The sequence below is a fragment of the Peromyscus californicus genome, unplaced genomic scaffold (assembly GCF_007827085.1).
Source record: "Peromyscus californicus insignis strain IS unplaced genomic scaffold, ASM782708v3 Scaffold_15__1_contigs__length_86483966, whole genome shotgun sequence".
Lineage (NCBI taxonomy): Eukaryota > Metazoa > Chordata > Mammalia > Rodentia > Cricetidae > Peromyscus > Peromyscus californicus.
In genome coordinates, this window is record NW_026294447.1 from 47,409,312 (window position 1) to 47,426,653 (window position 17,342).

The 17,342-nt window shown below is 41.4% G+C and overlaps 1 protein-coding gene and 1 non-coding gene across 7 annotated transcripts in view; both read left to right on the forward strand.

Moving 5' to 3' along the window:
- Spata7 (spermatogenesis associated 7) overlaps positions 1-15,836 on the forward strand; it is a 34,917-nt gene extending 19,081 nt beyond the window's left edge. For all 6 annotated transcript variants that reach the window (XM_052738715.1, XM_052738716.1, XM_052738718.1 and 3 more), the window contains 7 exons: positions 4,225-4,697; positions 6,274-6,331; positions 9,599-9,714; positions 10,860-10,913; positions 11,922-11,999; positions 14,893-14,950; positions 15,152-15,836. In XM_052738715.1, coding sequence (XP_052594675.1) covers positions 4,225-4,697; positions 6,274-6,331; positions 9,599-9,714; positions 10,860-10,913; positions 11,922-11,999; positions 14,893-14,950; positions 15,152-15,706 — 1,392 coding nt within the window. In that variant the 3' untranslated portion in view covers positions 15,707-15,836. The remainder of the gene's footprint in view (positions 1-4,224; positions 4,698-6,273; positions 6,332-9,598; positions 9,715-10,859; positions 10,914-11,921; positions 12,000-14,892; positions 14,951-15,151) is intronic.
- LOC128111309 (U6 spliceosomal RNA) lies at positions 5,428-5,532 on the forward strand. The gene has a single exon (XR_008218571.1). It is a non-coding gene; the product is annotated as a U6 spliceosomal RNA (small nuclear RNA).
- Positions 15,837-17,342: the final 1,506 nt, after the last annotated feature.

Here is a 17,342-nt window from a genome sequence, read left to right on the forward strand (position 1 = left end):
CTCAGTTTTTAGGTGGAAACTCTTGCCACCACATTGGACACCATTTGTAGATGTAACCAACCTTCTTATTAAATAAGAAACACAGAACCAATGCAAAGAAGAAAGCCAAGAGGTCAGAGCTAAGAGCTAAAACCTTACCCTTCCTCCTGCAGTGGTCCTACCTCTCTGAACCAGAGCTACCCCTCTGTTAAAGTCTTTATATAGAGTTCCTGTTCGGCCTTCTCATTGGTTGTAAACCCAACCACATGACCGCCTCCTCACGGCCTGTCTGTATAGGCCTCCAGGTTTTCCATGATTGGTATTGATTAAAGGCATGTGTATCCAATAATGGCTGTATCCCTGAACACACAGAGACTTACCCAGCTCTGCCTACCAAGTGCTGGGATTACAGGAGTACACCACCACTGCCCTGCTTTCCTATGGCTTGCTAATAGCTCTGACCCCCAGGCAACTTTATTTATTAACATACAAATAACATTTTAATACAAATAAAATATCACATCTACATATACCAGCCCTGTTGTGTCTGAACACGCTGTTTCTCTGGAGTCATCCACCACCTCCAGACCTTACCATCTTTTCACCTCCTTTCCACATAGCCCCTGAGCCTTGACGGGGGTGGGTGGCTGATAAACACATTCCATTGAGGACGAGTGCTCTCACCTCCTGCACAGTGTCCAATTGGGGGTCTCTGGGTTAATTACCATCTCTTGCAAGAACAAGCTTCTCTGCGTGATGGATGCGTTGATCTGCACATTTCATAATTTCATTTTTCTAGAACAGCTGCTCTTTTATTTCCATGGAATTCAACACTAAAATTATCACTTTTGAGAACTTCAGTACTGTAGTGAACCCACATGGCTCTGTCACCCAATGCGGTGGTGATAAGTTCATTCCAGTGGTCTTTCATCTCTAACCTCAGTCATTACCTCCAGCTCAGAGTTTTTCACTGTGATTACGAGATTCTGTATTTTTTTACCCATAAACATTTCAGCATATATCTTTAAACCATGGTCATGATATAGCCAGGCATAGTAGCCCATGCCTTTAGTTCCAGTTAGTGGCACATTAGAACGGGCAACATATGCTGAAGGCCACTAGGCAACATAATGAGACCCTTTCTCAAAAAATACACCATTATTATGCTTAAAAATTAATAATTGTTTAGTATCACCAAATACCATGCTATGATTTCATACACTGTCTCATAATTTTTTTGAGTGTGTTAGAATTAGTATCTAGTTAGCTTCAATTAATTGATATTTTTTTAAAAATCCATAGTTTTCCCTCTCCCATACCTTTTATCACTGTGTAATTTATATATGGGGGAAAATCTTAGTTAGTAATAAATTTTGCAGAGTTCTAAATGATATAAAATTTCTGTTGCAAGCTTGTATGGGGAGTAAGGTTTCCTAAGGCCTGCAGTCTCTACTGAGTGCCAGGGTTCAAGATGGGCAAGCCGCACAGTTGGAGAGTAGCCTCTGAGAATATCCATGCTCTCAAGTATTAGTTCAAGCCCTGGCAACCATGGTATAGTTTGAGGGAAAAAAAAGAAAGGGAGATGGGAGGGAGGGAGGGAAAGAAAGGAGAGAAAAGAGAGGCGAGGAAAGGCAGGCAAGGCTGCTTGGCAGAAGAGCTTCCCTGTGGCTTACCAGCACAGGCTGTTGTCCTTTCACCCGTGGTCTCTCAGTACACATGGAGATGTGCTTTGTCAGTAGGCAATGAGAAGGACTCAGGGATTGGAGCCATTCTGGCGACTGGACTGTTTCCTCCTTGAGAAGTCTGGAGGAGCTATAGAGCGGTTTTTAGTTAGACAGTGACGTCATGCCCTTTGTAAAGACTCCACCGGCTGCAGTGAGCAGCAGACTACAGATGGCTGCAGTAATCTGGGAAAGACAGATTAAGAGCTGACCCAGGGCATCCTAAGGAGCACCAGGAATACACGGACGGGAGGCTTATTAGAAAGCAGCATTGCTAGGACTTGGCGTTTGGTTTGATGATAGGAAGAGCAAGGCAGAGTGGAAGAGATTCCCAGGTTCCTGGTAAGAGTAGGAGAACGTGCGGGTTTTCTTCTGCAGTAACGTTGGTAAGAGGCCGGAGTTTTACTTTTCTGGCATGTTCAAATCACAGTGCCTTGGGAACATTGAATATATTCAGGAGACAGTTGGATAGAAGCATTTCTTTCAGGAGAAAGATCTGGGAGTCATGTTGTGGGGGGCCCTGCGCTGTTCTAAAGACACAGGCCAGGAGGGCCGCTTCCTCCTTTAGAGTAGATCTGCTCTGCACCGTGCACCATAATACCACCTGTGAATCTCTCCACCCATGCTGCACTCACAGGTACATTTCTTCTTTTTTCAGTATTTATTCCATTGTATATGTATGTGTGAGTGCCTGCATGTATGTTATACCACCACATGCATGCCATGTGCCCTCAGAGGCCAAAAGAAGACATCAGATCCCCCAGAACTTGAGTTATAGGCAGTTTTGAACCTCTATGTGGGTCCTAGGAGCCAACACAGGTTTTTTGCACGAATAACAAATGTTCTTAACCTCCGGGCCATCTGTCCAGCCCCTATATTTTTATGATTATTAAAATTGTTTAATAATTCTTCAATAATTGCTAACATTTTGAATATAAAGTAACAATTTTGAGATAAAAGACTTTGTCGAAATTTTTAAATTATACATTTTAATGTACTTTACAAATCATTTATAATAAAGTAAAATAAAACAAACACATTTTAATATGTCTATTTTCCCTTTAGTATCTGTAATTCTATAACTTGCTTGCCTCCATGGTAATTCATTTATGCTTTTATACGTTTTTTATGTATAGTAATAATTTCTAGTTTGCCTACATTTTTAATAATCTTCAATAATTAATACTTTAGATACATCCAAGTTATCTTAAATTATTAGTTTGGGTAGTATATTTTAATAATTGGGTGGATTTTATGGTTAACAGTTACTTACGATAATTATAAAATATTTTCACGGAAAAGATAGTTAGAATTAACAGTGCTGGCTTCGGCCTCTTAGTGTCTTAGCAGTTTCTGCAGACACATGAGCTCCTGTTTGAGAACCTTGGGTCTTCACTGCCTGGCTTTCCCGCTGCTTTCCTCCCCCCCACCCCCCACCCCAGGTGATGTCAGCTTTGAGGACCCTTCCAAGTGCTTCCCTCCTAGCTGCTGCGGTTAAGAGCTTGGGCCACCATTTCTCTGCTGTTATCCCTGAAAGAGAGGGACGATTCAGTTGTTCTGTGGTTGTAAATTGGGTGGGTGTTCTTGACATGAACTTTGCAGAGAGAGAGAATTATGGGAATTGGTTCCCTCCTTCCACCATGTGAGATCCAGGGATCAAACTCAGGTTTTAGGCTTGGCAGCAATCACCTTTATCTACTCAGCTGTCTCATTGGCCCCCAGCTCTGTATTTCAGTCCTTAAAGGTTCTCTTTGGTATTTCATTTTAGTAAAACATCGCACTGGTAAGACTTATCAGGTCATCTAATGCATTATGCATTTCTCCTTACCCTTGGCTTAGCTTACACCATTCCTCTGGGTATAAATAATTCTTATGGTTATTAATTAACAGCTCTGTAAGATTCAGAAATGTCTTTTCAAAGAGCCAAGCTATTTGTGCATCATTTGTAGTATGAGCCCAGTTTGGAAGCTTTTTTTAAAGCTAATGTACAGAAGTTATAACCCAAGTCCTCACAATTGAATGCAGAATACTCACTTTAGTTTGTCTTTTATTTTGGGAAAGAAAGGTTGAAAAGGAAATTATGTGTCTGGACCTTTTAGGAAGTAGTTATGTAGCTTCCTTGTTTAGATACATCAGTTTGGAAGTTAGCTGACCTGTACATTATCAAGGAAGGAATTAAAATCAATTTAAGTTTCCTTGTGTACAAACAAAATCTAAAATTAGATAGGTTTTTAGATGAACTTTTAAAACAGATAATATATGGGATAGTAAAGAGCAGAGGCTCAGAGTCAGCTTGAATCTGTGGCCCTGAGCCTCCCTTCTAGGAAATGAGGGCAGACTGGGAATGTAGCTCAGTGGTAGAACACTTGCTTAGCAGCTCAAGGCCCTGGGTCCAGCCCCCTCACCGGGGGGAAAAGTGATAACTGCACTCCCACACTGAAGTTGGAGCCAAGGTACAGGTTTCAGTTCATCTGCGGTTCCCCAGTTACGTGAGTTTGCAGTGTAACGGCTTAAATGTTCTTAGCCCGCAGGGGAACCACAAGGCCAGGATATGTTAATAGAAGAAGTGACAAGATACCCATCATTTTCGAAGTCATTCATCCCTTCTTCAGATGGACTACATCTAAGTCAGCCTGCGCTGAATAAAATTCTCCTGAATGGCACCCAGAAGCATCCCAGCACCTCTCCACCCAGCATGGCTTATGTAGGATCTGCACCCAGGAGCCCATACTCTGGTCATGGCTGTGACAGGAGACCTCGGAGTGCCTTCCCAAGTGCCCACCGGTTCCACCTAGTCATTTCCAAGACCCCCAGTGGAGATCTTTTGGAAAAGCACTCTGACCTCTTTTCGAACAAGCAGTTGCCATTCACTCCACGCACTTTAAAGACAGAAGCAAAGTCCTTTCTATCACAGTACCGCTATTACACACCTGCCCGAAGAAGAAAGGAGTTTCCAGATGAGCGGATGGAAGCTGAAACCCAAACGGAACTGAGCAGGTTTGTACGGCACATCCACAGCCGAGAGCAAGGCCAGCAGGTCCGGGGAAATGATTAAGAGGCAGTATTTCTTGCTGTGTTGTGCACTTTATATGCCAGCCTTGAGATCTGGCAGAGCCGTTTCCTTGGAATGAATTGATAGGACTTTCCAGTGCATCTTTAGAAGCAGCATAGTAATTATAGAAAAAATAGCTATTAGATTTGTTAAGTTCCTACAAATGAATGCTACATGAGTTATTGCCGTAAACATAGTTCTCAAACTTTTGTGTGTTTTTAAATGTTGTTATCAGTGAAGTCTTAAGATACGTTATCAGATAGCACTGGTGTAAATATAGAATCATGTTAACAATGGTAAACAGTGAGGCCCAGAAGGGGAAATAAACATTTATCCAGTTCCCTGTGTCTCTTCCTGGCACGTGTTCACACCCTGTATAGTAACAGCTGTGGGCGTGACTTAGACAGTTGAGAGAACATCTGGACGTTAGGATTTGCCCTGATTTGATTTCTGTCTCCTGTAGTGGATGGTTCCTGATATTCAGTAACTTTGCCAAGTGATTGTAATTTATTTTGTATTAGATTTTAGTTATTCAAAAATCAAACACTATAAGCCTGCTTTTGTGAGTATAGATAAGAGGTGCAGTGATAGCAAATGAACCTGCATATGTTTAATTTAAAAAATGAATTGGATCTGTAATAGAAATCATCAGCTGGAGGAGAAATGCAGAAATCATTGCTGGATTTGACAACATAGATACTAAAATTGAAATGAGACTGAAGCTTGGCGTGGCTCCTGTGTAAGGATGACACAGAAATTGGGAGTGCCTTCCATATTTTTCATGAACATCAGAAAGGCACAATAATGAGTGGGAGGAGCTAGGAGAGGGTGGGCGGAGCAAACAATAATGAGTGGGAGGAACTAGGAGAGGGTGGGCAGAGCAAACAATAATGAGTGGGAGAAGCTAGGAGAGGGTGGGCGGAGCAAACAATAATGAGTGGGAGGAACTAGGAGAGGGTGGGCAGAGCAAACAATAATGAGTGGGAGGAGCTAGGAGAGGGTGGGCGGAGCAAACAATAATGAGTGGGAGGAACTAGGAGAGGGTGGGCAGAGCAAACAATAATGAGTGGGAGAAGCTAGGAGAGGGTGGGCGGAGCAAACAATAATGAGTGGGAGGAACTAGGAGAGGGTGGGCAGAGCAAACAATAATGAGTGGGAGGAGCTAGGAGAGGGTGGGCGGAGAGAGCAAACGGGATAACTCTAAACTGTCCAAGAACAAGTTCAATCAGGAAAAAAAGAAAGAAATGAAAAAATTACCATATCTTTATAAATGTTATAAGGATAGTCTCATTTCTCTTTGCCCATTGTATATTTAACTGGAATCTATTTTTCAAGCAAGGAAAAGAAAGCATATGTAAACTAAATAATGTCTATTTCCAGATACATATAATTAGAAATTACATATTTTCATAAAAGTAAATAGGTGAATGTCTTTGAACTATACTATGCCTATCTCTTGATAGTAAAGCTTGTCCCTGTGTTTATAAAGGAGTAACAATCATTTCTTTGTAAATGTTGTAGCTTTAATTCGGAGTCTGCGACAGTGGAGACAAAGAACTCAGAAGTGAACTTAACCCAGGTACTAACCATGAGCTCTTTCTATGGCGTTCCTTTTGAGTCGCAGGTGCTCTGACTTGTGCAGAATGCAGACAGCTGTTTGGACTATCAAGAGTAGTTAATCCCTGGGAGACACTAGTTAAACAGAATGTAGTCAACATGGGAAGGTTTGCCTGTTTGCAGGTGTCAAATGTGCTCTCAGAATGGCCAGATAAATGGCCAGACTTCTACTAAATCTAGGGAGTCATTTGTTATTAGCACCTAAGCAGTTCACTGGTTGGCTGGCTGAACAGGTGGATGAATAAAATGTATTAATGACATTTTCTTTCTTTCTTTTTTTTTTTTTGGTTTTTCGAGACAGGGTTTCTCTGTGTAGCTTTGCGCCTTTCCTGGAACTCACTTGGTAGTCCAGGCTGGCCTTGAACTCACAAAAATACAGATTCTGAGAAGCAGGTATGGTGGCATTTGCCTATAATCGCAACACTTGGTAGGAGGATCAGGAGTAGGAGGCCATCCTGGACTACACAGCCAATTCAAGTCTAGCCTAAGCTATCTAGCAATACTGTGTCTCAAAACAACCAAGGACTGGACTATGATGTGGTGGTAGAGAAATTGCCTAGCGTTTGCAAGGCTGGATTCACTACCACCCCACCCCCACCCCCTGCACACACAGAAAAACAGGCAAGTTACTAAAGGTGCTGTCAAAGCTATATAGAAGTTTGAACTTGGAATGCCTGTGTATTTTAAAGAATTGTCAGTGACTATATTATAAATCATAATATCATAAAAGAATCAGTAGAGGGGGTTGGAGAAAGGGCTCAGCAGTTAAGAGCACTGGCTGCTCTTTCAGAGGTCCTGAGTTCAATTCCCAGCAACCACATGGTGGCTTGCAACCATCTATATAATGAGATCTAATGTCGTCCTCTGGCCTGCAAGATGGTATCAGTAGATACCATTCTCTTACATTTGCCTTTACTTTTATGAACTTTATTACATTGTTTGTTTTTTTAATATTTAGCAAAGTCATTTAATTTGAGTCATTTCAATCATATATTTATGTCCTAACTTAAATTTATTAATCATAAACATGGTTTGCATATTTAAATGTCAAGCACAGACTCAGGAATACAAAAATAAAGTATAATCACACTCAACTTCTTTTTTCTCTTCTGAAAAAGGGTAGGAAGTTATGGGTTTACAACTCAGCCACTGAAAGCTTCTTGACAGGAGCACCACTTAAAGTTCATGGAGAAAATAGCCTCTGAGAGCCAAGTGTCTTCCTAAAAGACCAACTAACCTGCAGAGTCCTTGGGAGAAGGCAAAGTAGGCATAGTTCCTAGCCTGGGAAAGGCTTGATAAGTGATGCCTATTTTTACCTTGAATTTTTAATGAGAAGAATTAGGCCTGCAGATAACTAAGTAAACTAATGCAGGGCAGGCGAGACTGCTCCCCAGGTAAAAGCACTTAGCACAGAAGAGTGATGACCCGAGTTCCCTGGAATCCACTCTGCAAGGAGAAAACTGACTCCCAGAAGTTGTCTTCTGACCTCTACATGTGCACTGGAGTATGCTCATGCCTGCACTCACACAAACATCATACACACATCATTCTCATCTTCATATTACTTATAGTGATAAATGAAACTTAAGAATCCCAATTTATTACATTGCAATCAAAATGTTCATTCATAGCCCTTCAAGAAAATGATGGATCCTCACAGTAGTCTTGGACTTGAGAAAGCTAGTGAACTATTAACTACAGTAGATCTACAGTTTAACCACCCTTTTAAAACTGTAAAGCACTTTACATAGATCAGCTTTGTAGGGCTGGGGATATAACTTATTTGGTGGAATACTTGCCTAGCATAAACAAAGCCAATAGTACTGCATGGACTTGGTGTAGTGTGCCTGCCTGCTTGTTCCTTTCTTCCTTTTTCTTTATTTTGTTGTTGTTATTGTTGTTTGTTTGTTTAGGTTCTGTTTGTTTTGTTTTGAGACAATATATGTCTAAGTAGCCCTGGCTGTCCTGGAACTCAGTATATAGACCAGGTTGACCCACCTCTGCCTCTGTGTGCCACCTACATCTATGTGTACCATGTGCATGGCTGGTGCCCAAAGGGGTCAGGAGAGGGTGCTGGATCTGCTGGACAAGAATCAAGGACAATTACAAGTAGTCATGTGGGCACTGGGAACCAAACCTGGGTCCTCTTAACCATGGAGCCATTTCTTCAGCCCCAGAGGTCCATGATTGTATTTCTAGTACTTAGAAGGGAGAGGCAAGATGATCCACAGTGCCAGGCCATCCTTGGGTACAAAGAGGTTTCAAGGCCAGCCTCAGCTACAGAAGACCTGTTCAAACACACACACACACACAAAAAAAAAAAAAAAAAAAATAGAACTTTGTAAAGATTAATGCAAATAAAATATTGCCAGGTTTGTGACACGTAGGAAGAATCTGTTCTAAGTAATGTGCCATTGTTTTGTTTGTTAATATTGCCTCAGATGCCATTGCTACTACAGCTGCTTCATGTGTGACACTGAGTGTTTGAAACAGATGTGCTTTTGAATTTTTAATAATGTAATTAATGAAATTTTTCTCAAATTTACATAAAATCTGAACATTTGTATCATTTTCATGGGTTTCTGTTCTTACCCTTTTTGTTTTTTTGATGTGGGTATTCACATGTATATGTGTAAGGGGTGATGTCTTCCATCCAAGTAGTAACCAGACCAACTCTGTTTAGCTTCCAGGATCAGACAAGATGGGGCACTTTCAGGGTGGTGTGGCTAGCCAAGGGTGGTGTGGCTAGCCAAGCCTTTAATCCCAGCACTTGGAAGACAGGAGCAGGTGATCTCAGTGAGTTTGACAAGCTTGGCCTACATTAGCAAGTTCCAGGACATTCAGAGCTAAATAGTGAGACCTTGTCTCAAATAAAATAAAATTTAAATTTGAAAGGTAGTGTGGCTGTGGACTGCTCATGGTAAGATGAGTCTCTCTTCCCAGGTCCCCAGGTGACCTGTGACCTGTGAATTGTGACCCTCCTGCTTCAGTCTTTCAGAGCTGGGATCACACATGCAGACTCCTCCCCAGTCTGTTGTTTATGATTTTCTAATGCCATTTAAATGTTTCTCATTACCATGGGGAAAATGCTGATTGGAGAGATGATTCTGTTTTTGTTTTAATATATCGGGTACTTTTATGTATTTTTTTATTAATATTTGTTGTTTTATTTCTTTCACAGCATACTTTTGAAACAAAATAAAATGTATTCTTTTTGTTCCATTTCCAGGTACCTAATTACATGACAAATGATGCTGAAGACCAAATATCTCCTTTGCCCTCACAAGAAGAAAACTTAGAATGGGTCGGGATTCAAGATGGGACTCTGCAGCGGTCCTCTGAAACGTGAGTGACACCTTCCGTACTTGAGGGGCTGGGACAGGAGGATCACTACAAGGCTGAGGCCAGCCTAGGTCTCAGAGTGAAACCCTGCCGTTTGCTTTCCTATGTAATAGACACTCAGTTTACCCTCACGGACTATTTTAATTACATGTGCTAATATGTTTTAGTAGTATACAATTCTGTGGCACTGTTAGTCTTCCTAAGGAAATTTTATAAAAGTGCTCAGTAAAAGTTGGAATGAGTCTTGCTAATGTGCTGAGAAAGGGGAAAGGGATGCTAGTTTGCAGAGGTTGCTCTCTCTCCTCATATTAGAAAGGATTATCCTCAAGGCCAACTCTGGCAATGATATTAACCAGTGTCTATGACACCAGTAGTTCTGAACCTTACCATTCGATCGCTTGTGTGACTTGGAGACGACAATCTGGTTCATCAAGTGAAAGAGCTTTCCGAGCAAGCCCGGTAAACAGTTTGATCCCCAGAGCCCATGACAGAAGTAGGAGAGAACTGACTACACACACACACACACACACACACACACACACACACACACACACGCACACACTCACACACATTCACACAACAATTATACTAATAACATTTTCAAAAGCCAAAAAATTATATTGTGGAACATTCCCACATGCCAGTGTTTGGTCTGCCCTGCGGTTTGAGATGCTCTTTAAACACTGCACCCATGCTTAGTTACTGTGACATCACTCCTAGCAAAAATGGGGACCAGCCAGTTTCGGCTCTCAACTGCATTTCCAGTGTAGGAAATTCAGGCTATGAACTGAAAGGAGAAGAATATTCACAAGGGAAGAATGAGGACATGGTTTGGAGCAGACAGGAAGAGGATGATGCACAGACCCTTCAGGGCCCAGCTTCCCCCTCAGGTCTTTACTAGGGAGATCTGGATTTCTAAGACCACAGTAGGTTGAGTACTAACTCCCTGTCCTTGAAACTCATTACCCAAACAGCACGTAGAGCACATGTGCACACACACATGCATGCACACTCCCACAGAATTAAATCACAGATAGGAAAACACTTAGAAATTCCAAAGCATATAATTACTAATGTAGACTATCAATCATGGATTATTTGTATGTCAACCTTTGTTGTTAAAATATTTTACCTTTCTCTTTTTCTAGGACACTCTGTGAGCTCTCCACACAGCTTTCTTCAGACAGCAAAAGCTACTCTGAGTAAGATCATTTTGACCTCTTCCTACTTTAGTGTAAACAGAATAAAGACTCAGGGAAACCCGAAGATAAATTAAGATTGGAACTCATCTTTCTACACCCAGCTTTGGAGTATCAGTCATTTAATCCATGCTGATGGACAAATTGTTGGGCATCGTATCTTTAGTGGAAATGTGTCCCAAAGTTAATGATATTTACTAATAATTTCTAATAACTAGTGTGTCAGATTCTTGATTATTTTTATCAATGAAACTAGTAAAGAAACCTACGGGAGGTGATTTGGAGCTCAGGGGCCTCCTGGGAGTCTGTGACTGCATCTCTTCTTTACAGACTTTGTCACCATTGGTTTTCATGGTTATATTTTTCAGGAAAATAATCTATTTTATAGTTTAATTTGCTTGTTCTTAAGCAAGTTCCTGAGGATTGGTTTTAAAACATGCTGGTTTATACAACCCTCTCCCTGGATTTTTTTATTCATCAATTGAGTAGCTACTTGCCATTTTCCATTAATTCATGAGTTTCAGCTAACTAGAATCAATTACAATAGTATCCTAACTTTCTTATAATAGGTACTAAAATTTAGACATGAGGTAGTATAATAAGAAATGTGTCCAGTTAAAAAATTACTACTACATTTTTTCATCCATAAATTTGCCTTCTAGAAACTCTTTTCTCTTTTATAAGGATTTTGAGAAAAAAACAATCTTTCTGCTCAGTAAATTTCTCAACTTGAACACAAGATGCTAAGCAGAACTCAATAAACGTTCCACCCCTGCTTCCCTGGGTGGTACCCTCTTGGTCTTTTTGCTGTTTTGAATGTTCCACAAAGATGAAATTTTACTCCATCGGGTGATATTTTCTCACTTTTATTATTTTCCTTTTTGAGCATAACAGATTTGTTTTATAATATTCCCCATACTCATGGGTAGCATCCCTGTATGGTAGAGCTGGGTGTGCCTCCCTGGCCTCTCATGCCGTGTGATGGTTCTGATGCTCTGTGTTCCTCTGCAGTGAAGAAGAGCTGCTGTACCTGAATTTCATGGAAAATGTGACAGATGAAATTTTGAAACTTGGTTTATTTACCAACAGGTTAGAGATTTTTTTTTTTTAATGTGTTTGGGAGTTGATGTGCATTCAATGTTTTTCCACACAGAATTTTTGTTACTTATTAGGATATAAAAAGTTATATTGTGCCTGGCGGTGGTGGTGCACACCTTTAATCCCAGCACTTGGGAGACAGAGCCAGGCGGATCTCAGTGAGTTTGAGGCCAGCCTGGTCTACAGAGTGAGTTCCAGGAAAGGCGCAAAGCTACACAGAGAAACCCTGTCTCGGAAAAAAAAAAAGTTATGTTGCTTTTTTGTGATTATATTTTTATAATTGATAGTGAACTATAAAGACTGTTTCATTTACACTCCACAGAAAACAATAGAGATTGTTTTCATTTAAATATTGTTATATCTTGGTTAAATCAGACTGTATAATGAATTGAATTTTTGCTACCTTTTTGGAAAGCCTCAGTAATTCCACTTTGCTGTCAGAAACTCTTATGGGAATCAAAAACAAGCTTTCAAATTTTATTACATTTGTGTGTGTGTGTGTGTGTGTGTGTGTGTGTGTGTGGGTGTGGGTGTGGGTGTGGGTGTGGGTGTGGTCACATGCCACAGCATGCTGTAAAGGTCAAAAGACAACCTGTAGGAGTCAGTTCTCTTTCCACCGTGTGGGTCCTGGAAATTCAACTCTCATCATCAGGCTTGGCGGCAAGTACCTTCACCTGGTGAGCCGTCTTACCAGCTCACAACCATTTTTTACTACAATATATGTCATAAAGACAAAGGAAAATCTCTGTTTGTGCACTTCATGTGAACTGGAGAGTTTACAAAAGCAGGTTAGCTGTTGCATTGCTTACGGAAGCTGCGTGCTGAGCGCAGCTCAAACACTGCTGTGTCTAAAATCCACAGAGCGTTAGGCTCCACTACGGGTACCTGAGCATCGGACTGCACAGCAGACTCCACCCACTTTCTCAGTCCTGAGCTCCAACTGCAGACATTGCAGGCTGGGACATTGCAGGCTGGGTCTGTCCCTACATCAGGCTTGACTTTGTATGAAGAAAGACACTTTGGTTATTGGAATAAAAAGTTCAGCAGTGAGCGTGTGCCAATCCTGTCATATCTCCTTTCATTTGAAAAAACATGTTTAATGGGGGCTGGAGAGATGGTTCGGGAGTTAAGAGCACTGGCTGTACAATCGAGAGGACCCAAGTTCAGGTCTCAGCATCCACCTAATGAGCCAAGTGAGTCTCATGCAGGGCTGTTACCCCAGGGCTGTGAGGGGCTGGGGGGTCAGGGGGAGGCAGAGACTGGTTGGTTACTGAGGTTTTCTAAAAAGAGGAGCTTCATTCAGTTCAGGAGAAGCCTGCCACAGAGGAATAGGCAGAGACTGTTAGGCACTGATGCTTTCCTTGACCTTGACTACACACACAGGCATGCACACTCACATACACATGCAAAACTAATAATTTCAAGAATTGCCTGGAGTTTCACAGTTTTAAGGCAAGACCTTTTGGAGAGCATATATGTTGAACACTACTGGACTATACATTTTAGATGGCTAAAATGGTAACTTTTGTGTTTTTTACCAAAAAGTTTTACATAGCATTTACATTTTTCCTTAAATGTTTATATTTTCCTCTTAAAATTTAACTTTGGTTCATAAAACTAAACATAGAACTAGCCTAAGAAAGAAACTAGAAGGTGCGAGATGGGCATTTTCAGACTGAAAGATGCTCAAAGTGCATCTAGTTAATCAGAAAGTGTGTGTGTGTGTGTGTGTGTGTGTGTTCCTGAATAATATGTATTATTTATTCCACCTACATAGGCATAGAAAAATGCCAAGGTGCACATATTCCAGAATGTGTACAGTAGCTATAAAGAGTAGGGTACAAGTTTCTTGGTCTTTTAAAAATGACAGAATAATCCAGACCTCCTGCTCTGAGGGTAGGTCATCTCACTGAAGAGCATGAATAATGGTAACTTGAGTGACCAAGAAAATTAATTTTTTCAGGAAACCTGTGGATAGGTTGGTGTGATTCTGGGCCTGGTGTAGAAAGAATACACTCTCTGAGACTAGTCACTTCTGTGTTGAATTCTCTGAGGGCCTTGTGACCTTAGGAAGCTCATCCTAGAGATGTAATTTCTCACCCTTAACATGGTTTTCACAGAGCCTTCATACCCTGGCTTTGGCAGGAAGAGGTAAAACTGTTTCTGTGAACCAGGATTGGTGACACACACCTTTAATCTCAGCAAGGAGGCAGATCTCTGAATTCCAGGTCAGCCTGGTCTGCTTAGAGTTCCAGGCCAGCAAGGGCTACATAATAGATCGTGTTGCAGGTGGGTGGGGGCAGATTGTATGTCTAGCATAAATACCTGGCATTCACTTGCAGGTTGTTTTGTAGGCTTATCATCAATGGAGTGTATACTTAAGGAGCCAAGGTGAACCAGATTGTGGGAGCATTTTCTCTAGGGTTTGGTGAAGGGGCGTAGGAAGCTTTTGGTGTCTGTATGTCTTACAGAGAGAGAGCTTTGCAGTGAGTACTGTACCTCACCTAAAACACTCACAGAAACATAAATAGTACACAATTCTTCAGATACACTAGTGTCTATTATATAACTTAATGGTGTCTGTGTGTCTTATGGAGAGAGAGCTTTGCAGTGATTACTGTGCCTCACCTAAAACACTCACAGAAGTATAAATAGTACACAATTCTTCAGATACACTGGTGTCTAAATGCATAACTGAAGCCAGGCTGCCTTCCAGGTTAGAGAAGTAGACAGAACAGGAAGGATTAGTCTCCAGCTTCACAGAGAAAATGATGCATCTGGAAACCACTCTCCAGCCTTTGTCAGTTTTGATATTATGTACCTATTTTACATTGAATGGATTATCTGATTTTAAGATATTGATGTTTTTCTTTATCATTTGTAGGTTTTTAGAACAACTGTTTGAGCGACATATAAGACAAAATAAACATCATCTGGAAGAGGTTTGTCTTTCTTTAGAATTTAATGTTTTTGTATCGTCTAAAAGAATGCATTTAAAACAGGTGCTTTCCCTGTGTGCTTTTTGTGAGGGGAAGGGGCGCAGGGACCGTGAAAGTGTTAATGCTCGGAGACTAGCAGCACTGCAGACTGAACCTGACTATGCAATGATCCTCCTGACTGCATGTTTCTTTCCTTAACCCTAGGGGAAAATGCGCTGCCTGCTGCATAGCCTGATGGTTGACTTAGGCTGCATAACTGCGGAAGAGCCAGCAAAGCAAAAAGATTTCAGAAAGTTGAGTCAACTTGATTTTCCAAAGGCTCTGATTTCAAAACAAACTAAACTCACAAGTGAGGATACAGTAATTGAGCAAGAACGCCAGCAATTCCAGGAGGCTCTGGACATGTTGTCGTCTGTGCCAAAGGATAAAACCAAGATGTTCTCTTTACCGGGGGAATTTTTAATACCCGACCATAAATCCAAGTATTCAGATGGTGTTATAATTCAGCAGGTCAGTGATGAGACAGATCTTGAAGCCTCGACCTGTGATGAAAACAATCCAAGTCTATCTGATCAGGAAACCTCTGTGCATATCATTGAAGGTGATAGTGATGCTGAGAGGCTTGAGACTTCCCGGGAATTATGTTGTCTTAGTAGCACATCACTGTCTCCGTATGTCCAGTTCCCCAGCGTCAAAGGTGGCAATAATCATGATGAATTATTGACTCTAAAAATCATGGAAATGAGCATTGAAGACTGACCTTTAGACCTTCATTAATAAATACTCCATGTAGCCAGTAACTCAATATTACTTTTCTCCTTTTTTTTTCCTTTTTACATATTAAGATTTCTGTATTGTCAATGCTATATAATAAATTACCATAAATTTAGCATCCTGAAACACCACATATTTATTATTAATCCCATTGTCCGTGGTTCAAGAATTGAAACACAGAGTGATGGGTGCTCTACTCTGGGGCTCAAAAGTTATAGTCCAGGCAGTATTCAGGGCTGTGATGTCATCGGGAGGCTTGACCAAGGGAGAATCTGCTTCCATGCTACAGTTACTGGCAGAATTCTTTTCCTTGCACCAGAGAGCTGGGAGCTTCATTTGGTTTGGGCTGGCTGGTGGACAGATGGCTGCTTGCCGACTCTTGCTGTGTGCACTCTCCTTAAGCAGGTCACAGCATGGCCACTTGCTCTTTGAAGTTCTTTGAAGGAAAACCAGAGACTGCTAGTAAGATGAAGGATTCGCCAATCCTATTTTTTTAACTCTTGGTTAGAAGTAGGCAAGTCATGGGTCTCTTACATACTTAAAGGATGAGGGGATGAAACACAAGGGTGCAGATGTCAGAGGGTGGGAACTACTGGATTACCTGAGGCTCTTTTGACCACCACTTCTAAAGTTGCTTTTCAGAGGAACATGTTTGACCCATCGTAGTGGCCTCATGGTCACTGAGAAATGGTTTATAATCTGGGATCGTCTTAAAACATTACATCTTATAATATACAGAGGCTGGAGGGTTGTAAGTTTGAAATCAACCTGTCCTGTAGTGGAGACTCAGTGAAAAACTAGAAACCACAACAAAACAAAAACAGTGTTTCAAGAGACTGGCCTCTACTTTTTTTTCTCAACTATCTACAATAATATGATTGTGCTGTTCAAATGCTAACACTGTATCACCACGTGATTGGATATTGAACCACTGCAATGTGCTAAGTTTTCTTACTAGCTACTGTTGAGGAAGAGGAAATGGTATTAATAACCCAGGTCCAACTAGCCTGTTCTTTTATCATCCTTTGGTTAAAGTAGTGTTGCAGGCTCTGCAAGAAATAGGAGAGTGGATGTTTATGGTTTGAGGCTGACAGGCTCTTTTGAGAGGAAACAGCAGTGCTGAGGTGAATGTCTGCTGTCCCATAACGCAGTCCTTCCTCAGCCTCTGGAAATCTCTCATGAGACACAAGAGAGGGTGTCCTGTAACTCAGCTTGTGTAGCTGAGGATGACCTTGAACTTGGGATACTCCTGTCTCCACCTCCTCTGCCTCCCCAGTGATGGTTACTAAAGGCATATGCTCAGTTTATAGGGTGTTGAGTATTGAACCTGGGACTTTGGGTGCACTAGGCAAGCACTCGGCCCACTGAACCACATCTCTAGCCCCTCCCCATAACTTTCTAAGCAGCGCCTCTTCTGAGCCTTTTGGCTAAGATCAAGTGTAAATAAAGAGCATCTTTCTCCATCTTTCATTCATTTTAACTTCTAACATAACTTGAGCCCAGTCCCAGTCTCCCCATCCACCCACTCTTATTCTTCAATTCCTGAACTGCCATCTTTCCTCATCCATTAGCCCTCATCCATTAGCCCTGTGACCTCCTCAGACCCTCCACCCTGGCTGCT